This window comes from Bison bison, unplaced genomic scaffold (genome assembly GCF_000754665.1).
Source record: "Bison bison bison isolate TAMUID 2011002044 unplaced genomic scaffold, Bison_UMD1.0 scf7180017864239, whole genome shotgun sequence".
In the NCBI taxonomy this organism is placed as follows: Eukaryota; Metazoa; Chordata; class Mammalia; order Artiodactyla; family Bovidae; genus Bison; species Bison bison.
The window spans coordinates 4,671,864-4,695,692 of NW_011494811.1; the positions used below are offsets into that span (position 1 = coordinate 4,671,864).

The 23,829-nt window shown below is 32.6% G+C and overlaps 1 protein-coding gene across 2 annotated transcripts in view; it reads right to left on the bottom strand.

Annotated features, from left to right (window-relative positions):
• Nucleotides 1-23,829, bottom strand: part of GPHN (gephyrin) — a 533,352-nt gene that overhangs the window by 179,870 nt on the left and 329,653 nt on the right. For both annotated transcript variants that reach the window (XM_010846738.1, XM_010846740.1), the window contains one exon: nt 18,228-18,362. In XM_010846738.1, the coding sequence (XP_010845040.1) occupies nt 18,228-18,362 (135 nt within the window). The remainder of the gene's footprint in view (nt 1-18,227; nt 18,363-23,829) is intronic.

Consider the following 23,829-nt stretch of genomic DNA (forward strand, 5'->3'; position numbering starts at 1 on the left):
AAGAGATAGGGAGAAAGAGACAGAAAGTAAAAAAAATGGAGATGAGAGGACAAACCAATCTGATTTGGAATTACCAGTCAGCAGAAGTTTAGGGAAAAAAAAAAAAATCACCGAGTGAAATCGTACATTTACTCTGAGAGAGTATCCTTTCACATTGCCTTCTAGGTGATCTCTGAGCTCCTCCAGCTTTCGATGGAGCTACATGTAAACATCAGAAAATGAATTGAAAAAGCAACTTGTTCTCTTTTCAGTTTTCCTTTTTCCTTTTAAAAATAAGATCATAGCATTATACATTCCTCACTGCCTTTGGCAAACATCTCAAAACATCAAAGATCTTTGTACAGTGCAAGAATACACGCTCAATAAACCGTGACTAGGAAGAGAATATTTAATTAAAGCATCTTTTCTCCCCAAAGTGTTAGAGAAAATAAATACCATAACTATTCTTATAATTCCCTACAGATTCACTTTAAAACTTTCTATTTTGCAGAAATATGAAAAAAGATACTTAAGAATTATGAAATTTGCCTTTCTTTCCCAAACACGCTTTATGATTTAAGGCTTTATTCATATCCAAGTAAATGGGGTGAACCCTAAAATGTATATTTTGTTCTTAAATGTATTTATGCATATATACATAATCATACTGTATATACACTTAAAAACAATAAACATATAATTACAACTTGAAGTTCTATACATCCAAAAGCTTAACTTCAAGATCAACACAGGTGTACTTGCACATATAATCCAGTTTATAGCAGATGGTGCTACAGTTATGAACGCTATTTAATCTTTATTTCACTATCAGTCATTTCCAAAAAGTTATGTCTAACTGCACCTTCTCTTTAATCTGAGTTATAGTCCAGTCTCAACAATAATGGATCTATGTCCCCTTCAAAATTAAAATATGATGCCTCACAGGTAGACAGTGAGGAATGCTACTGATATATCATCAAGATACATAAAGTCATATTTTTCTGACTAAATAATTTTAGTTTGCCTTGCTTTTGAAATAGGCATATAACCAACACTTCCAAGCCCCTCTGATTATTCTTAGTGAAATAATAACAAAAAAATGCTACCCAGTATATAGCAGTGTTAGAGAACAAAGAAGATGGCTTGTTTGGAATAAAAGACACAAACATACAGACACACCCTCATCCATGTGCACTCATGTGTGCACACATACAGATAAATAAACAACAACAAAAAGTAAAATTAAGAAGGCAGAAGAGGCAAGGAAAGAGTGCAGAAATTAGTGCTTCATATATTGTTAAATAGAAATAAATTGGAGGTGTGTAAAATTTTAAAATGACTTAATATTAGCCTCAAAGTAGTTACTGAATATTGGGACATTCCAGTACAGTGATTTATGTCATTTTGATTAATTTAGCAGTTACCATTGCTGTTAGGACACACGGGATTGAGATAGAAGAAGTGGCTAATTTTGAAGGAGGTTTCACTGTGTATTTTTAAAATTCAGCAGAATTTCCAACTTGCATTTATGGTGGCAGCATTAAAAGTGATTAATTGGCTATGCCTAAGTCTCTTAAGGATGATAACTTATTTATCTTTTCATCGTGATTAAATATTAGAGTACCAAGTGCCCAAGACATATTGACCAAATGGATATTTAACAACTACCAAATGGTACCATTAGATCAAAAATCTTAAGTGTTATATTAGTAGGCCACATACACAATGGGCAAACATTTAGATAAATATCAGTTTCTTTTAATATCATATCAATTTTTAACTTTTGACAAATAAAACAGGGGATTAAGAGTGCTTACTATTAGCTATATGTGAGCTCACTATAATAGCATCAAATGAAATTCCTTTTCTAATTCTTAAGATTTTACATATATGTGACACATGTTATTAACTCATAATAATTATTTTTCTGGAATGAACTACAAATGGTAATGGCACTAAAATACACTTAATTACTTTTAACAAAAAAAAAGGGGGATATAATAATCTGAAAATAAAGGCTGGTTCTCTGTGTAACAGGAACTTAACACATAGTCAGTGACATCAATCAGAGGAACGGTTTACTCTGGAACCCCAAATTATAGGCTCCTGCAATGAGGCAGGTGCCCTTTCTCTTGTTTGTGGTGCCACTCAAAGCTAGTTATTTGACAGCTTGCCTTCAGCTGGTTGCTCTATGTGTAGCTGAAACAAACAAAAAAAATATGACCCAACAGCCAATAAAAATACTAAAATAAAACAAAATGGGATGGTGAAAAATGGAAAAAGCCCCCTTCCTCCCTCCACCCTCCAAAAAGGAAGAAGTGTAGGCTATAGACGAAATCTTGCCAAAAAATGTTAGAAACATATTTACTTTGAGGGATCCAACTCTACTAGCAACTCCTTTGCTTTCATCCGGCCGTCTAATTTGCTACAATGAGGGAAGATGGGTAAAAAAGACAGAATAAAGAAAAAGTGAACTTAAAAATTTTTCTAAACATTAGTAAATAATACATGCAAAAACATCAATCGACTCTGAGATATGTCTTAGGAGGCCAAGGAGTAAAGTAACTAACCCAGAGGCTATATGACATGCTCTGCAAATAGGCTGGTTGCTAGAATTCAGTCTTTGTTATGACTCTGTTCCTAAGATGAGGAAACGGGCACTTACTTTTGGTTATCTTGGGGACTTCTGATGAAGCAGTATCTGGAATAGTGTTACATTTGCATTTGGCTTACAAAAAACAAAGAATTACAAATAAACCTATGCAGAAAACTTTGTCTCTTTTAGTGTCTATTCCATTGTAATATCAGAAGACAACAGTGGTATTACTAGATGCGTGAGTATTCCATAAGTGGAGAGATCAGTCTTGACAAGCATCATTCTTGATAGGTGACAGAGTGAAGTTCCTCTGCTTGCTGACCCAAGCATTGAGGTTATTCAGCTGTCACTGAGGTTCCCAATTAAACAATTGTGCTGCCCAACCAGAAAATTTTAATGCCAGACCAAAGTTAGATACATTCACTCCCTCAAAACTTTCAGTTATTTCAGCTGAATATTCCTCTTGGGTAAGACAACAAAAAAGAAAATAAAACTGCTATTTTAGAAATTTGTTTCAAATTACTGTGTAAATGAGAAAAGGAAGATTCTAAACCCAAACTGTTTTTATTAGATGAGGTATAAATAAGAAATCCCTTTGCCTTTATTTTAATAGAGCTGTAACAATAACTAATATTTTGTTTAAAGACAAAAACAAACTGAAAAAAAGAGTCAGGGGAGACTGAAAGGAAGCTTCAGATCAAGTGCTTTTACATTATGGATTTCTTCATGTGCAGGATGATGGTCTCCATTCAGACCATCATAGCTCAAGTTAGTTGTGATGGTCTTGCTTTTAGGAGACAGTAGATGAAGTATCCATGTGATTCCAAATTCCCAGTGTTAAAGTTCTCAGGAAAAATAAGAAATCTGACCATATTACAAAATTATAATTTCTGGAGGCAGGCTACTGTTTTATATTTTTTATGATATCTTTGATAGCATAAAGAAATTGCTTAGGAATACTGTGAAACACTAAGAATTTCTGAGAAGAAAATCCAATTACTGAGAAAATTGCATTTTCACTTGAAAAGAGCACCTTGGTTCATAAGAACTGAGTCAACTTTTGGTTTTACTTGATATAGTTTTTATTAATTCTTCAACACTAATTAAATGTTATATCCTAAAGATAATCACTAATCCTTACTCAACTTTTAGTTGAAAAAAATTCTCAAATTCAGAAACAATGGATACTAATTAGAATGGCAACATTCTATAATAAAGGGCCTCTGATGGACAGTGCATTCATAATGTCTAGTCATTTTCTCATGTTATTTTATTTGATCTCAGAGAATATTTTTATATCAAAAGCTATTTCCCATTTTAAATTGATATTCACAACATCTTGATTATAAACTATGTAGTTTTATATAAAAATAGTCTAATACCTCATGTTGCTTTCTAAAAATGTTTAGAAACTGAATTATTGTATACTAATAGTAACACATGAACACTGTTTTCTACATTATCTTTTATATCTGGAAGGCTTAAAATTATATCAAGTCCAGCAACAGGAGGTCAAGGTTACATAGGACGTGAATGACAAAGCCAAGACCAACATCCACCATTCCTAATTTCTACTTTAAAGTTGTACCCTTAATAGGCCTGGAAATAAATAGGTTGGAAAAAAACCTGATGCTTATAAGAGGCTGTATTAAGTATACATGTCCCTGTGTGTCTATTTGTCTATCTATCCAATTTATGTTAGAAATGTTGTTACTATACTAATACATGGAAGAAAGTTTTCCTAACTCATTTCAATTCCAAATTCAAGTGCTAGTACAGAAGTTTAAAGAATGAAATATAAGAAAAGACAATCACCATGAACTCTGGATGTGAAAAATAGACTACACACCAAATTAAGCAAAGATTTTTAGGAGTAGAGAACTCATCTGTCAATGCTTGACACTGATTTTCTGTATTTAAATCTGATTTTGCAAATTCTTAACTATCATAAGAGGAAGACTTTAGGAAACCAATGTGGTTATCAGCGCTACAAGTGTTGTAATTCAAGTGTCATGTGCTTTTTTTTTTTTTGCTCCTGACACAGGTAATAATTCCTAATATTGAAAAACTTCAGAAAGAATTTGAAAATATAAAATTTGAGTTGTAGACAGAAGTCAAATCATAGATTTTAAAATATAATGCTCTCATTTATTCTAGTCAACACTTAATCATCAGTTATGATGGAGTAGCATAAATAAAAGAAATTCACAGCTAATCCAAATACCTGATTACTTTTTTACTTTGATTAGAATATAAAAGAAATCATAAAAGATTAGCATTTGGATAAAATGAAATTCATTCTTTATGATAATTATAAAAGCCTCACAATGATAGATAATTTGTTATATATATTTTTCTGTGAGACTAAACATTCTCTATCAATAAGTAAAAGAGGTTAAACTTTAAATGTTTATACTACATATAAGATCATGGAAATATAAATGACGTTTGCAGACTGGATGTAAAGAACTGTAGGGATTACAGGTTGGTTAAAATTATTAGTTTATTTACACATATTGAAAACTAAAATGTTACCTGCAAAACAAAAACACATTATCACTAATGATTTCTGTAGCCTGAAGAAATCTTGCTGTAAATATTTTTTACTGAGATTGTAAAAGAAATAAATTAGAGGATCAAAATAATTTCAATCTTCTCTTCAGCCTCTCAGCTAGAATATATTAACAAGATATCCATTAAAAATTGTCTGAGAAGACTGCACTGTATCACTTCTTTGGCAGCATTCTGGGAATATTTCTTTAGGGATTAATTACTGGGTAATCTACCCTAAGGAATTAATTATGAGGATGTGGCCTCTAAAGTTGTGAAAAGACTGCTATTTGTATTCATCTTTTTAAAATAAGAGCTTGAATTATAGATATATTATGTAACAAAAGGAAATGCCTGGATGTTCATACAATATGAGTTGTTGATTCCCTTTGATTTAGCTTGGTTCTCCAAAACTGAGCTCTGTAAATACTGTAAAAGTATTTCCATTATTAACAAAGCAGAAAATTACCCCATCTCACCCTTATCTCTCTTGCCAATAATAAGTAGTTGTAAGCAAAATGTCAATATTTTTTCAAAGGCAAACATACAAGATTTTGGAGTATAAAATCATCTTTATATTAATATTTGAAACAAAACATGAAACTTCAAGAAATTTCTGGATTGTAAAAGTCATGTTAAGGTAAGTGCCCATATTACTAGGTGTGTGCATTAATACTTCTTTTTAGTGGCAAGATTTTGGTGAAGAATTTTGAGAAAAGGTTACATATTTTATACATTTGTTTTATTTATGAGAGAACTCAGGTCTTAGGATCAGTAGCTTTCTGGAGACCTATAAATTAAAAAAAAGTAAATAGCTGGTATTAAATTCTCTGGCTCTGAGATCTCTTCATTAAATTTGGCCTCTCATCTACAGAATGATTTATGTAGATTTCCCCTTTTTCTCCCTTAATATATTTTGTATTGATTTAGATTAAGATTGTATAGATTAAAAAAACAGTTCTGTTTGTTTGTCCTAGGGACTGAATTGTTTTGTTTTTAGAATTATCTAATTTACGTTTAGAACTACCTTGAGAAATAGACATTTTTAATATGCCACTTAAAAAAAAAAGTATGGGTATCACTGACAGGAAATAAAACTTTTTTCTTAGAAATTGTCTTCTAACCAATATCACTTAATATATATTGATACAGCTATAGACTCCTTCTGATAGTTATGATCGGAGAAGGAGGTTTTTAAAAAGTTTTACTTGAGAATTCAAAATTTAAACAAATTTGTGAATAAAAAAGTTCTTTTTGGGATCTGGTTAATATTTCAATTCACTATATTTTAGGACTTTCAGTAAAACTGGTGCTTCATTGTAAAATAATTCTGTTTCACTTGCGATTTATTAAGGCAAAGTATAAAAGAAGGAAGAAACAAAAATAAGAGAAGCAGTAATTCTGTGCATCAAGGAAAAATAATCTAATGCGTTTCTAGAGAAAGGCAAACCAGTAAAAGGATAGAGAAGATCAAGGAAATACTGCAAAGAATAATGAAGAAATAAGAAGTTTTGACTTCTTATTTTTGAATAAGCATCTTGGTAGCAAGTCACAGATCTACCAACTGCCCCCTGGCTTACAAAAAAATTGTATACTTAGGAAATCCTTTATTTGAAAGGCTATGATTTCTAATGGTTTATTATCATTTCAAATATTTTTATTTTATTACACATTTATTACACATATTATTTCGATCCCTAAGTTTCTATGATAGCTTTGATTTTGAAATAATGCAATCTATACAAAATTAGACTTTTAAGCATGCTATTTCCTGCCCACTATCTAGAGAATAATTCAATCCATGATCTTTTTTCCCCAAATTTCTTATCTGTCTATAAAGAAATTAAGAACCCCATTATAGGTGCAGTATAAAAGAGTTATTAGGTACTTTGGAACAGATAACTTTTAAATAGTATAGTGTATGTTCTGAAGAATTATTTATTATTTATATAGCAGATAGAAAAAAGTTTGTATTCAAACTTCAACTGAAATATAATTTTCTATCCAATAAGATTAGGAATAGAATGGTTTAGCCTGCATATAAAAATACCCTGGTATAAATACAATTATAAACACAAGCAAATAGTTGGCTTTATGAAGCAGGCAAAAGACACCCATCCTTGTCATTCCCAGATCCTGTCTAAATAGCAAAACCAGAAAAACTTATATTTTTCTGCTCTAGTAAAAAATTTAGATTATAAAATAACCTATAATTTAATCTCTATGCAATTTTGTTTACTACTTTTTTAAACTACATATTTTATTTTGAGCATTTTCCCGTGCCATTAAATATTCTTAAATATGACTTCTTAGATTATATAAATAACTCATATATACATATGTATAGTAAATTATTTAACCACAGACGTTAAGGTTGATTCTGTTTTGTGAATATGAATAATGCTGTGATAAATAATCTTATAATTAAATCTTTCATTCTCTGTTTGATAATTTCCACCAAAAAATTTCTGGAAATAATACCATTGGTTAAACAAAATATTTAAAAAATACATAGCTTGCTTGCAATGTCATACAAATTTACATTTCTGCTAGTGTGACTAGGAATATTCATGTCGCTACTCATTATAGCAGTGATTATAATTTAAAAAGTTATCAATTTGACTACAAAAATTTTAATAGATTTCTAGTGAGAGTACATTTTCCCCTACATATTTCTTTGCTGATTTTCTCTGTTTTTATGAAACAGCTATTTATTGTTTCATAAAGGGCTAAGTAAACAGCCCTTTATTCATTTTATTTATTTTTTTACTCTATAAGATGAGACGAGCTCTTTTAGACTATCAAAGCTTTGATAGATTCGTTGTAATTTTTTTCCCCACATCTGCTCCACTATAAGATCTTTGAGGTCAGGTTCAGTTAGTCTATCCACTACTATACTTCTAAAACCTAGCACAGTATTTGACATAACATACACTAAAAATACTCACTGAATGGATTTCTGAATTAACGTGTGTTGTATCTTTAATGAAAGTAGAATGAAAAGGGAGAGTAGATAATCCTGAAGTTTTGGGCAAGAAAATACCTGGCAAATTTTGGTATATGTATCATTTAAAAATATAAAGATCTAAGAAATAGTTTAGTTTGGGATATGCTCTCTAGTAAAGTCATGAATGAGACATGGCCAGATAACTATATAGATTTGAATTATGGCTATATCTAATAAATTCTGCTACTGAAATAATGATGGGACAGATTATTTTGTTGAACTGCTTTTATACAAAACATATCCTAAACTTTTAGAAAGAAGTTTATAGGAATCAAAGATATTAAATTAAGCTGAAAGACAGTATTCTTAATTTAATTATTCCTTGTATTTCTAGAGCTTTCAGTCCCTATCATCCAAAACTTAGACAAAATGCTAGTGAATACCAAGAGAAAACAATATTCCATTTAATAAAGACAAAGCTTGACCTAAATGAAACGGATCTTAAACAAAGTTATAATAGTTTAGTTAATAATCTTTATGTAGCAGCATGAAATGGAAAAGCTGAAATAAATGTAAATTATTTTACATTAATTGGACATTAACATAATATCAGAGAGAAGGGCTAAAGCAAAGGATAATATTTATTCAGTCAGTATAGAAACTTATTTCAAAGGAGCAGAATTATAGGCCTACAAGGGTTTTAGAGGCTACTGAACTTACTATCATGATGTTACAGATATAGAAACTGAGGTCTACTAGTTCTAACAAAGTTATAAAGTGGCAGACCAGGGCTCAACATTTAGTGCCTGAAAGAGCAGTACTTATACATACTCAATATTGTTGACTTTTCAAATAACTTTGGATCTATAATTTCTAAACATCCATCAGTAGATCAATCAAATGCAAATGCTAGAAACTGCTTCTTCCAGAATATTAAAATTGAATTCATGAAGATGCAAAAATGATCCATATGAATTATGGGAACCATGGGCCTAAAAGTCTAGCATATACTTCCAACAAAGGTAGAATTAATACAAGTTGCTATGTTTAATTAAGAGAAGACTCTAAAACATTTAACTTCCAGAAGATTATCACAGCATTATTTGTAAGACTAGGAAATAGGTAACAACTAGAGTACGCAAAATAGGGACTGGTGAAAAAAACTATGCTATACCCACAAATTAGAATACTGAACAAAGATTGATATTAATGTTGTAAAACATAATTTAAAAACGTGGAAATATGTTCATGACATAGAAAGGAAAGAATGTTACTAAATGTATGAGATAGGTTATAATATTTATAGTTTAATAACAGCTAATATTTAGTGATAATTTCCTATATTTCAAACACTGTAGTCCATGATTCATATGTATTTTAAAATTTAAACCTTAAATTAATCCTGAGGCAAATGGTATTATTATTTTTCATTTTACAGATGAGATAATTAAGGTTATAGAGATGAAGTAATGTTCTGAAAGCCATACATACAGTAACTGAAAAAGCTGAGATTCAAGGCTAAGCCTGTCAGATTCCAGAACCTGAGCTCTTAATCACTGCCTTCTTATCATGATCCATTTATATAAAATATTTGAATGCATAGGAAAACAAACCCAGGATGATATAAGCAGAGTTTTAACAGCTGCTATTAAAGGTGGTCTTACAGGAATTCTCTTTGTTTTTGCTTATATTAATTTTTAAAATTTTCTAAAATGATCATGTATATTACTTTTCTTAAATAATAATAAAAAAAAAGAGTATGGCACTTGTAGACTGTCTAACCCATAAAACTGTTAACTATTAGCTAATACTTTCTTGTTAACTATATATTCTCAGGCGAGCTAATCAAATTTCATTTGCAGCTCAGATTTCAATGTGGTGATTGTACATTTCACAGTTAAGTTATACTTAGTTTCAATGATAAATTAATTCTGTGAACATTAAATGCTAAGAAAAGGATGGAGGGAATTCCATTTTCAATTTTCATTGTACATAAAGGTAGAGGGGATGTTTAATCAGATGAATGAAGAAACAAAAATCAAGGTAAATCTTGTATACTCAGCAGAATGTTAAGAATGTTAAGAATACTAACAACCATTTAAAATAATTTGTAGACTCAAAATTCACAGCTAAAATACATTATTATTATCTGATTTTAGTTTTCTTCAAAATATGAAACAGTTTACCATACTGGAAAGTGCCTTACCTTTCCTATAAGAAAAGATATGAAAACCCTTTATTTGAAGTCTCAAAAATCTGTTTTTCTATCAAACTAGAATAAATAGCAAAACAAATGTTGTTATAAAGGAGGAGAAACTAGACAATAATGAATGAGAGTAGAAATAAGTTACTCAAAAGTCTCTAGGAGCCAGGCAATTAATGCAAACAAGTAAAGTAGCCTGGAGGGAACAAATAAAGCCAGTTGAGTATTAATATATGTCATCTCGCCCAGTAATATTAACATGATTTTTTAGAAAGCTGAAAACTGTATTTTTATTTAAAAAAATCTCACCAATTTTAAATATTCCAAACTAATTATAAAAAAGGAAGTCATCCCCAAAGATATCCCTAATAAAATTATCTTCCATCAACTAGGTTATAGCTTAAAAGAGGACTCTCTGTGTACCTATAAGTAGAAAGGAGATTCTAGGGAAACGTTAGTTGCTGTACAAATATAGAAGTAGTTTCACACTGGAAATGAGTAAAGCTAGCTGGAGATGTATTTTCTGGTTGTTATCCTCAAAAGACGTTGTGAAGTCTTCTATTGTTTTGAGTCAGGGAGGAGAAACTGTTCCCTTTCCTAGAATTAATCTGGATCAGAGTCAGGGTGAGTCATTTATATTAAGCATGGTACTGATGGTCATTGACATAAAGGATAAGATCTCTGGAATGAGAATACCATTGCAACATGGTCTAAACAAAAGAGACCCAGGATGCTTTGTAAGAAACATAAAGCACTACACTCATTTGATTATACCAGTGGTTCTTTAAGTCTGTTCCACAGACCTGTGAGGGTCCCTGAGATTGTTTCAGGGGTCCACAAGGCCAAATGATTTTAATAATAATACCAAGACATTATTTGCCTCTAACACTATACTGACATTTGAAATGATGTACAAAAGCAATGGTGGTTTGGTACTACAGTAGAAATCTAGGCAGTTGATACAAATAGTGTGAATAGTTACTGTATTATTCACCCCTATGTCCTAACAGTTTCATTAACATTGTCCTCTCAATGAAACAGTAAATACTAACTCAATTTAGTTAAAATTTGTCTGTTGAGTGTGACAAATAGGAAGAATGAAATAAAACACTTCTGCTGATTAACAAAGAATGACGGGTGTCTCAAGTTAAAGAACTTAGGCAATAGTTGCAAGCTGAACTAGCCAGGTTTTGCACAGAACACTATTTTTGCTTGAAAGAATGTCTCACAAACTATGACTATTCAGACTTAGATGTTTGATAGACATTTTCTTGAAAATGAATGAAATGAGACAGTTAATTTCGGGAAAACAAACAGGGTTTGTTGGCTTTTTTTTGGCCAAAGAAAAAACTCTATGTTTTAAGCAAAAATTAAAATTATGGACAATGGATATCACCATGAGCTTCCAATGCTTCCAAGGAGTTTTTAATGAGTTGGTGGTTATATTAATGAAAATGAATTTTGATAGAGTAAACATTTGGAAGAACTTACATTTTCCATATGATCAAAAAATACATTACAAAAAACATACCTGGATATAAGATCCATTAAACATTCAGGACCGACCAATGAATTTTTTTTTCCAGAATGAAAACTTTTTATTGAGCTATAGCTGACTTACAATGCTGCACTAGTTTCAGGTGTATAGCAAAGTGATTCATTTATACATATATCTCTCTATATCCTTTTCAGATCCTTTTCATTATAGGTTATTATAAGATATTGAATACAGTTCCCTATGCTATATAGTAGGTCTCTGTTTATCTATTTCATATATGGCAGTATGTCCAAAAATTTTTAATATATTGGAGTATGAAATGGCCCTTGACAATGCTAAATTCTACAATTTAACTAACTTTCAATATATTATCAACTGAACAATTTTGTTGTAGTGTCAAAGAATATCCACAATTATATGAAAACGTTATTGAGATATTCCTTTATTTTCTAACCACATAACTGTGTGAGGCTGGATTTGTTTCCTTCAACCAAAACAACATATTCCAACAGACTGAGTACAGGAGCAGATGTGAGAATCCAGCTGTCGACTATTAATCCAGACATTGAAATGAATAGGAAAAAATGTAAAACAACGTCATCCTTTCTAGTAGATTTTAAAAATTTTGGAAAACATTATTTTTACCCTTAGCAATATTATTTAAAGTAACATAGAGAGGTCTTATTCTCAATTTAAAGTAAATAAATAACTTTTTAAAAATTTCTAAGTTTTAATTATCAGTGCAATAAATATCACCAGCTATGACTCACATTTTAAACATGCCTTTGAGGTACTCAATAATTCCTAAGCATGTGAAGGGGTCCTGAGACCATTAAGTTTGAGAACTGATGGATCTGACCAACAAAGTTGAGACTATTATTGCTCAGCAACCCTCATCTCCATGAGATAGTTAACCAAAACTTATATTTTTATGTCCAGAGATGCATTTTATTACACTAATTAATAATTAGTGTAACTATTAATTACACTAATAACTAATTACACTAATTACATTAATAACTATTAATTCAAAATGTTTTCCAACCTTTTTGGTGTTTGTTGACTCCACATGTAGAACCCATACACTTCTATAATGTCATTAACAGCTGAACAGTTGTTGATGTGCCAATGTTGATATGACTTCAGACAAAAGCAAAGAAACCTGATGGTCAGTGTAGTTTTACAAACTATCTTTAGGCTCTCAAAAACAGTGGAAAATAATTTGCAGGCCTCAGTTAGTGTCTTGATTCAGGCTAGATTTGTAGAACTTCTTGAGTCTCCGAAGACTTGGGAAACAATGAACTAGCCATATTACACAATCATCTTGGCATTCACAAAGGAAAGTACTGATAATATAAACTAGTTGGTAAAAACCAATATCACTAGGGAAAAAAACTCACGAGAAAATATTACCTTGATACTAGATCAAACAATGCCATTTTTATATGTAAAGGGAATCCACTTCCTTTCAGATATATACATTAAAAATTGTGAGTTAAGAAAATATTCTTTATCCAGAGTAATCTAAGTTCTTTTGCTCAAAGGACAATAACAGAAGCCTAGAGAGGTTATAATTCTGCATTTTGTTTGAATATAAGATTAGACATTATTATTAAAGGAATACATACTCCATAAGGATACTTTAATATATATTTAAAAATTATTTTATAAACTTTAGTTAGGAAAATTAATTTATATTTTCTTTCTAAGAAGAGAAAAAAATAACATGATGATTAGTCTGTGCGCAAAGTTCTATTCTAAACTCTGAAGTACAAGGGAGTATGTGCAGAGATTATCTTTATTCATCTATTTATTTCAGTCAAACTTCAGATGCTTAGGGAATAAAAGGAAAATTGAACTGGGCTTTGTAAAAAATTCTCTTTTTAATGACATTGATAGGGAGTGGTGAATTGATTGAAAGTCTGGATTTTTTTTCTTTTTAGTTTTGGTCATTATTCTCTACATCAAGCCTCTTGATTCTAAAAGAGATGCTGCTGCTTTTCATAACTGAAATTCACAAATGAAAGAAGTTTCATAACTGAAAAGCAGAACTTATTTCATTTGTGAATCATACTCACTTTAAAACAGAATTTGTTATAGAATTATTCTTTTAGCTAAACATTTTTTGGGAGATGATTACTATTTTAGAATTTGAGTCCTCTAGAGATTGCCCATTCATAAAATCTATATACTATTTGACTTTTTGGCTTAGGTACTATTTTACTTAGGGCAATGTAAGACTAAAATCTCAAGTTTGTTGTTAAAATACATTTCACAGAGTTCTCAAGCTAAAGGAGTGAAAATCACTTTTCATTTCAGTCAGATTTCGTGAAAAGAAAATATCTGATATTAAGGAGAAATGAATTTCCCCATATACAGAAAAATATTATGTCATCCCAACAAACAAATTTTTGCTGGAGACAATGCCATTCTATATGGAACTTTAGAAAAGTTAATGCCCTGTCTTTATGAGATTGTGACGAGTGTACTGAAAAGGAAATCCAGACTTGGTTTGCTTGATAGATCATGTTTTCACTATAGGTGGAGAATCTTAATGGATTAAAGCACAATCGAATAAAATATTGCAGAGAGCAAATAAAATGTGAATGCAAAATAATTTGTAATACCAACATTATAGCTGTTGACCTAATAGGAATAGATGCATACATACAAATGGACAGGAAGTTTTCAGCTTAAATGCTGCCCCGTGAGAAAATGTTACAGAGGAAAAGGTTGGAATTGTTAGTTTTTAATCATAATTTGGTTATTTAACCCTTCTGTATTTTCACAAAAACTAGGATAAGTGTTTCTGATGGTTATTACCAGAGTATTCTGTATTTCTGCTGATAAATCATAAAATTTATTAGACTTTATTATACTTTATAGTTGCCTGCTTTATCTGTCGCAAAGCCAAGAATAGTGTTATTTGCCCACCACTGCTTTCCCAGCACCAGGCAAAGACTTATTTAAAAGTTAATAACCCTGTTGGGCAGGCAAGGATTACCAGTTTTATTATAGACAAAAAGCTCAGAGAAGTTGAACAACTTGCTTAATGCAGTGTAGTTATTAGGTAGAGAAGCCAGTATTTGAAACCAGGACTTCTAATATCAAGTCAAGTGCTCTTTCTAGTGCTGGTCTTTTAAGACTGTATTGTATTTCCAATGTAAGGAAAACGTATTTGCACGTTTTTTTCTGCACATGACAGATTGCGTGTCTAATCTGAAACATGGGAGGGGGATTTTTATGGCGTTTGGCTAACAGTAATATGTACTAAATTATAAACATTCCATCCAAGATGTAGTAACAATAATGATGTCAGAATCAACTTGTGTTCTGATTTTGTGCAAGATAACATTCCTGGATGTGTCATATCTTAGACTGAAAACATTCAAAACCAAACTGCATTAACAATTTTCCTTTGCTTTTTCATTCCTTAGTATAGTTAACATCATTTACCCAAAATTTAAATTAGAACCCTGACCTTCATTTTTAATTTCTTCTCTGCCTTACATTTTTAGGCTATAAAATTAATTTATCTAGAATATATTTATGTGCTAAAACCTATGGCCTTGAATTTTACTTAGTATGCAAAAGGGAAAAAATCACTGTTTAAAATAAAGAACTGATCTGAAGTTGGATTTTGAACTCATTGAATTAGGTTATTCGTGTACTAATGAAGTTTTACAGAGAGTTTTTGATTAGTGAATACTACCATTAAAGTGGTCATTAGTGCTGAACGTAATTCTCAAAACCTCCACCTGGCAAAAAAGCTGTTATTTTGTGTTCATCATTTATCATGTCCCTGGTGAAATGCTACTCCTTAGAGCTGCCTTCTCTGATCATCCAATCTGAGATTTCCCTACTTTTACTTTCTACTACATTTTTTCACTTCTTAGCATGAATTTCAATGTATCATTATTGTTATTATAAAAGTATATTTATTATAATTTGAAAGGTTATTTTTATGTTATTTTAAAGGTTTTATTTTTTATTTAATGTAATTTTTAAAGGTTATTTTAAATAAATTTATTTAAAAAATACCTATTTGTTTCAGCATACCTTGACTAAACTGTAAACTCTATGGAGGAAGAGGTTACATCTATCACTGATATAAAAATACATGTTAAAGCATCTGCTGCTGCTGCTGCTACTGCTAAGTTGCTTCAGTCGTATCCGACTCTGTGTGACCCCCCCCTAGACGGCAGCCCACCAGGCTCCCCCGTCCCTGGGATTCTCCAGGCAAGAACACTGGAGTGGGTTGCCATTTCCTTCTCCAATGCATGAAAGTGAAAAGTGAGAGTGTAGTCACTCAGTCGTGTCCGACTCTTAGTGACCCCATGGACTGTAGCCTACCAGGCTCCTCTGTCCATGGAATTTTCCAGGCAAGAGTACTGGAGTGGGTTGCCTTGCCTTCTCTGTTAAAACATCTAGCATACATTAATTAAACAGTCTTATAATTTGAGATTTTCAATAGGAAGAGTAATTTGATTGTCTTCACTTCTTTTTAAAAAGTATTCAAATTAGTTTTTCTATTATATTACTACTCTGATTCAACCTTAAAAGTTCAATTTTAAAATTAAATAACACCAAAGCAATAATTTTATCTTTGAGGTTACATTTTCGTGTTGGTAAAATTATTTAAAAGAAACAGAATCATATTCCTAGGCAAAAATACAGAAGAAAAATTTCTGAAAAAAAAAAAAGATTTTGAAATAAAAGTTTTATTTGAATTCATTGTCAATTTGAACAGCTAAGTGTTATCTATGGAAAAATATCAAGACAAGCCACTTGATATCCTAAGGTTTTGAAATAAGCAAAATAATAAATGTGGATTTTGGAGCAATTTTTAAAACTGTATTTAATAACTGCATTTATTAACTGCATTTAATATTCTCCTAGTAATTAAAACGTAATTCCAAAGTTTTAAAAAGGTCCAAGAACTTAGATAATACTTAGCTTTCAATATTTATGTACACAGTAAAACACTAAGAAAAATGTACTGTCTTAGATAATTCCACATTCCAATCATTAAGGTCTTAATATTTGATGAATGAGTAGTCTTTTATAGTGGACTTAACATTTAGCTTTAATTGTTTCCCAGACTTCATAAATGAGTAAACTTATACAGCTGGAATTTAGTGAAGTCAAACAATAAATCATTCTGTTTTAAAAATTTGTAAGATATGGATGAGATTCTTCTACCCAATTTATGTCTTGATAACTCCGTTTTCCTTCAGTTAAAGATTCAGCTGGCTGGCATTCAATGTATAAACATATAACAAACATTTTATATCTAGAATGTTTTTATAGTTTTTCTTCATGAAGATTTAAGACCTCATTTTTTTAAACTATACAATTATCAGTGACTTTTGACACAAGTCTAAAAATGATATGCAACAGTTCACACTCTGAAGACTGCTAAAAAGGATGTAGCATGGAATGTAAAAGCAACTGCACTACACATTTCAAGAACTGACTGAGACCACTTCCAGTTAAATTCAACAATAACATTCGTAAAACTCATAGAAAAGCTGGATGAGGAAGGTAGTTATATAAATCCTTAAATCTGATGACAGTGAAAAAGTCATAGTTTGCAAAATTACCTACAGATTTCTGAAATAAATTTACTGTATAGCCTGATAGCTAAAATCATATCCTATTAAATAAGAAGGAATGTCACTGTTTGCTTCTGATGCCAAAAGTGGATCCATCCTATGGAAACTTGAAACTAGAAATGACTAACTTTACAGGGAAGAGATATTCTAAGAAAAAGTATCATAGTCATAATTAGGTATGCTACTCAGTTTATCTCACACATGAAAATGTCAGGCAGCAAATAAATATCTAATCCTCTCCCTGGCTCACTGCTTCAGTACTTGGGAAAAATTATAAAAAATAAATACTAAGCTACTTCCTCCCTCCCCCAAAGGTTGGCATTAAAACTTTCTATCAATTTAGATTTGTTTCCAAATATTAGGCAGCAACATTCCAAGTTGAATATGTTTGAAAAAATTTGGAATGATACTAGAGCAAGGAGTTACCCCTGCCTGGACAAGTCAAAAAAAAAAAAAAATCCTTTTGGTGACATCATTTTATTTTGTTAATCTTGCTGTTTATTGGCCAGAAACACATTCACCCTCTGCATAAATAAATAACTGCATATCTATACAAATAAGTATGCTAAAAAATAAGAATTCTACAACAAAGAAACAGGAGTTACAGAAGGTGATACCTATAGCTGTGAGGTAGTAGGCATTTTGAATGAAATTTCTATTCTTGTTGGCCTAATACAACAATTTGTGAAACATTAGGTGATATCTATGTTACAGCCCATTAATTTTTCATTGTAATATCTTGCATGCAATCCAACCTTGACAAGCAGAGGGAAATACTGGTTAGTTTTCCCAGATGTACATAGCAGAGCAGGTGTAAGGTGGCAAGGAACTATACTTACTTTTGGTGTCGGGCAGGAAGCTGTAGAAAGGCGAGATGTAGCCTGAGCACGAGGAGATTCCGAAGGAGTAGTACTGAGGGAGGCTGTGTCTCGTGGGAGCACCTGAACGCCACGAGAAATGATGGAGTCTGGAATCTGAACAAGAGGAACAAGTATGGTTTAATGTGCTGAAAATACCAATAACATGCAAAATCAATACCCATAGCAAACATTTTTTTTTTTTTTTGGTGGGGTGGGGGGGGGCAGGTGGCGCATATAGTCAACATATAGTCAAAGCTGTGGTTTTTCTAGTAGTCATGTACGGATGTGAGAGTTGAACCATAAAGAAGGCTGAGTGCTGAAGACTTGAGGCTTTCAAATTGTGGTGGTGGGGAAGACTCCTGAGAGTCCCCTGGACTTCAAAGAGATCAAACCAGTCAATCCTAAAGGAAATAAACCCCAAATATTCATTGGAAGGACTGATGCTGAAGATGATGCTCCAATACTTTGGCCACCTGATGTGAAGAGCTGACTCACTGGAAGAGACCCTGATGCTGGGAAAGATTGAAAGCCAGAGAAAGGGGTGGCAGAGGATGAGATGGTTGAATGGCATCACTGATTCAATGGACATGAATCTGAGCGAATTCCAGGAGATGGTGAAGGACAGGGAAGCCTGGCATGCTGCAGTCCACGGAGATGCAAAGAGTCAGACACTTAATGACTGAACACCCTTTGCCGCTCAGCTCTCAGATATTTGGTCTCACTTATTAAGTATGACTGCATCCAAAAATTTGGGATAAGGTAGAAATCTTCAGATTCAATATATTTTCCTTGGCCAAATAAAATTTCAAATAATATTTCATCAAAGCTTTTTTATGAGGCAGTATAGAATTGTAGAGAGGAGTAAAGTGTTTGGCATTCATATACTGGCTCTGTCATTTAACACCTATTTAATTCTTAGATATCTTCCATTTCCCTTTCAGATTCATTCTCCACCCTTCTTTACTCTCTCTGCACCAAGCTAAACTGTATAGACAGAATCAACAAGCTATTTTGTGCTCTCTGATTTCTAGCTGGCTCAGGTAAGAAGTACTATCAGGAAACTGAAGAGTTGGGGGACAATAAGGTCTGATATTTATTCCCTTGGCTTCCTCTCCAGCAGGTCACTGTAGGCTGGCTAAGATTAGAGGCCCTGTTAGATGACCTGTGCTTATAGCTCTTTTCTGGATTCCAATTACCTGCTCTCTTTTTTGCCCCATTAGGTCTAGGAGTATTAATGATACCAATTATTACTAGTTCCAGGGTGCTGAATCATATCTTGTTGCTTTTCTAAAATCTTCCCATGCTTTGATAAATATCATAGTCCTTTATTAAACTCTTCACAATTATCCATTTAGGTATGCTGTGACTTCTGCTGGGATACGGATAGATATAATTTTTAAACTGTCATTTCCTTTATCTAAAAAATGTGGATAAATGATAGCATTTACCTCACCAGATTACTGCTGAGGGCTAAATAAGATAATGCATATAAATTATCTAGCACAAGTAGTTAATACTTCATAAATATTAGCTATGTTATTATTATGTTATACACTAACTGATGTAAGTGAACATCACTACTGTAAAAACATACAAATGTAGGACAAATACTGTGGATTATTTGTCTTTAAAATTATTAATATTTATGTTGATTATAAAATTTGTTACTTAGGGCTATGTATAATTTAGTTCATATTCTGGGCTAGTACTAGTGAGTATAAGTCTTTTAATCTCAAAATGACAAGCTGACCACTTCCAAGTTTTATGCACAAGAGGGGAAATATGTATGATGAAAGAATAAGCAATTAACATTCAACCAAAATATTACTTAGGATGTACAAAGAAAACAGCAGCCAGACTTTGTGACTAGAAAGGTGCTCCTTATCTTTGCATATCATCTCTTTCTCACAAAGGAAATACTACTTCCTCAGGTGCTATTTCATTTAGTTTCCATACCTACATCCTCAATACTAAAGGTACTGCCACAATTTCTGGGCTTAATTTTTGTGATTTATGAACAATATATGAATATGATGAAAAGCAGTGGGAATTCTGAGAAGAAAAATGGCTCCATTTGCTAGTACACTTAAATACTGAATTTCAATAAATATTTTAAGAAACAGAGGTAGAAGCTCTTCTCCAATTTAGAAGAGCTATATAGTGCCACTTACATCTAATAAAAAAGGCCAAGTATTGGGAAGAACAAGGTCAAATGCCCCTACTGTATTTCACATAGTACCATGTTTCTTTCCTTCATGGAAATTACCCACACTTACACTACATTTATATGCGTGCTAGTTTGGTCAGTGTCTATCTCTCATACCAGAATGCACTGTCATGATGATGGAACTAGGTTTTGCTACTACTAGGTTTTGCCACTGTATGTCCAGTGCCTAATGAAGCATCTGTACAAAGTAGTATACATGTGTGATTTCCAGACTTACACACACACAAACACACACACACAAACACACACACATTTCACCTCCACCCCTTCAGTAAACAAAACAGTAGGAAATTTGAGGGAGAAGGTAAAAGTAAACTGTGAGGAACAGGTACTTCCCTGGTGGTATAGTGGATAAGAAGCTGCCTGTCAATGCAGGGGATACATGTTTGATAACAAGGGGATAATGTCTGGTCTAGGAAGATTCCACATGCCACAAAGCAAGTGAACCTGTACACCGCAATTATTGAGCCTGTACTCTAGAACCCAGGAGCCACAGCTATGGAGCCCACGTGCTACAACTACTGAAGCCTGCATGCCCAAAGCCTTTGCCCTACAAGAGAAGACACCATGATAAGCCCACACACCACAACTGGTAGACTAGCCTCCACTCATGTCAATTAGAGAACACCCACACAGCAATGAAGATCTAGCACAGCAAAAGATATAAATAAATAAATGAATAAAAATTAAAAATATTGTCATGTATATACTTTTGGGTTACTAGTTTGGAAATATACAATAAACTATTGGAAATATGAGTCTGGAGTCATGAAAAAGTTAGACTGGACATATACTTTGGGAATGATCATTGAAGGTGGTAGTTTCAGTCATGCAAATATTTCAGGTCATCCAAGGAAAATATGTAAAAGACCAAAGGTTGATGGTATGAAAGTATTTCAGTTTGGAAGATAAATTATTGGTCTACCTATCTTTAAGAAATTGTGAGAGACAAAAGAGGAAAATCAAGACAGAGTAAACATAAGGGAAGAGAAAAGAGAAGAAACTTTTAAATGTTACAAAATATCAATTATTGGAGAGAACAGGAGTAAGATGAGAGGTGAAAAGATGCCCTTGGAACTAGCAGTTATATAAGATATACAATTATATACAATTATATAAGATACTAAAGTAAACAAGAAAAAGTAGAAATGAGGAAGCAAGTGGGGATGATAAAGCAGTGAAATTTGTGGGGAGAGAAAAAGACATTCACTAATATTCTTTTCTTTGGTGCTTGGAATAAAGGTCTATTTGACAAGGGGGAAATACAAATGGGAAAGATCTCTCTAGGAGAGTCATAAACATCTGGAATAAATGCACTGATGAATGAGCATGGAGGATAACTAAGGCATTGGCAAAGGAATTCTCAACCATCATTGTGAATTCTTAAATAATAAATAAAATCAATAATGGAAGCCCATTATTCTGTTGCAGAGTGTTCGTAATTTTCCCTTTTTAGAGACATTATCAATGACTCTTGGTCATGTATCATAATTCCCATATGCATTAATTCTAGCAGCAGCAGCAGGATACATACAGTCAGAAACAGAATTGCTGGTTGCTGGCTGTGAATATCTTCTTTTACAAATTCCCAAATTGATTAAGCCAATTTAAAAGTCTATGAAAAGAAAATAGTAACAATTTGTCTTACTTCACAACTTAGCTCTACCTAGTATTGTCAGTAATATTTTTTCAGATGTGATGGACAGTAAAAATATCCTAAAGTGGCTTTCTTTTTCCCTCATTGTTAATAAGAGTAAACACTTTTTCATTTGTTTACCAGCCATTTAGATGTTCTCTTTTGTAAAGTTCAAGTCTTTCACCCAATTTTCCCTTTATGAGTCATTCTTTTTACTTAATTATTACATTTCTGTATCTATTCTGGATAGCAAGTCTTTATCAGTTTTATATGGTATAAATATCTATTCCTACTATGCAGCTTGCCTTCCAATTTCATCACGTATTCTGATGAACAGAATATTTTAATTTTTATTACATTTTATTGATAGTTAGACAGTTAGCTATTCAGTTCAGTTCAGTTCAGTCACTCAGTCGTGTCCAACTCTTTGTGACCCCATGAACTGCAGCACGCCAGGCCTCCCTGTCCATCACCAACTCCCGAAGTTCACTCAAACCCACGTCCATCGAGTCAGTGATGCCATCCAGCCATCTCATCCTCTGTCGTCTCCTTTTCCTCCTACCTCCAATCCCTCCCAGCATCAGAGTCTTTTCCAATGAGTCAACTTTTTGCATGAGATGGTCAAAAGTACTGGAGTTTCAGCTTTAGCATCAGTCCTTCCAAAGAACACCCAGGACTGATCTCCTTCAGAATGGACTGGTTGGATCTCCTTGCAGTCCATGGGACTCTCAAGAGTCTTCTCCAACACCACAGTTCAAAAGCATCAATTCTTTGATGCTCAGCCTTTTTTATGATCCAACTCTCACATTTATTCATGACTACTGGAAAAACCATAGCTTTGATTAGATGGAACACTGTTGGCAAAGTAATCTCTCTGCTTTTTAATATGCTCTCTAGGTCTTTTCTTCCAAGGAGCAAGCGTCTTTTAATTTCATAGCTGCAGTCACCATCTGCAGTGATTTTGGAGCCCAAGAAAATAAAGTCTCTCACTGTTTCCATTGTTTCCCCAACTATTTGCCATGAAATGATGGGACTGGATGTCACGGTCTTCGTTTTTTGAATGTTGAGTTTTAGGCCAGCCTTTTTACTCTCCTCTTTCACCTTCATCAAGAGGCTCTTTAGTTCCTCTTTGCTTTCTGCCATAAAGGTTATCTGCATATCTGAGGTTACTGATATTTCACCCGGTAATTTTGATCCCAGGTTAAGCTTCATCCAGCCTGGCATTTCACATGATGTAATCTGCAAAGAAGTTAAACAAGCAGGGTGACAATATATAGCCTTGACAAACTCTTTTCCCAATTTGGAACCAGTCCATAGTTCCATGTCCGGTTTTAACTGTTGCTTCTTGATCTGCATATAGGTTTTGGGGGCAGGTAAGGTAGTCTGGTATTTCCATCTCTCTTAAGAATTTTCTATAGTTTATTTTGATCCACAAAGTCAAAAACTTTAGCATAGTCAATGAAACAGAAGTAGATGTTTTTCTGGAACTCTCTTGCTTTTTCTAGGATCCAGTGGATGTTGGCAATTTGATCTCTGGTTCCTCTGCCTTTTCTAAATCCACATTGAACATCTGGAAGTTCTCAGTTCAAGTACTATTCAAGCCTAGCTTGGAGAATTTTCAGCATTACTTTGCTAGCATGTGAAATGAGTGCAATTGTGTGGTAGTTTGAACATTCTTTGGCATGGCCTTTCCTTGGGATTTTCATGAAACTGACCTT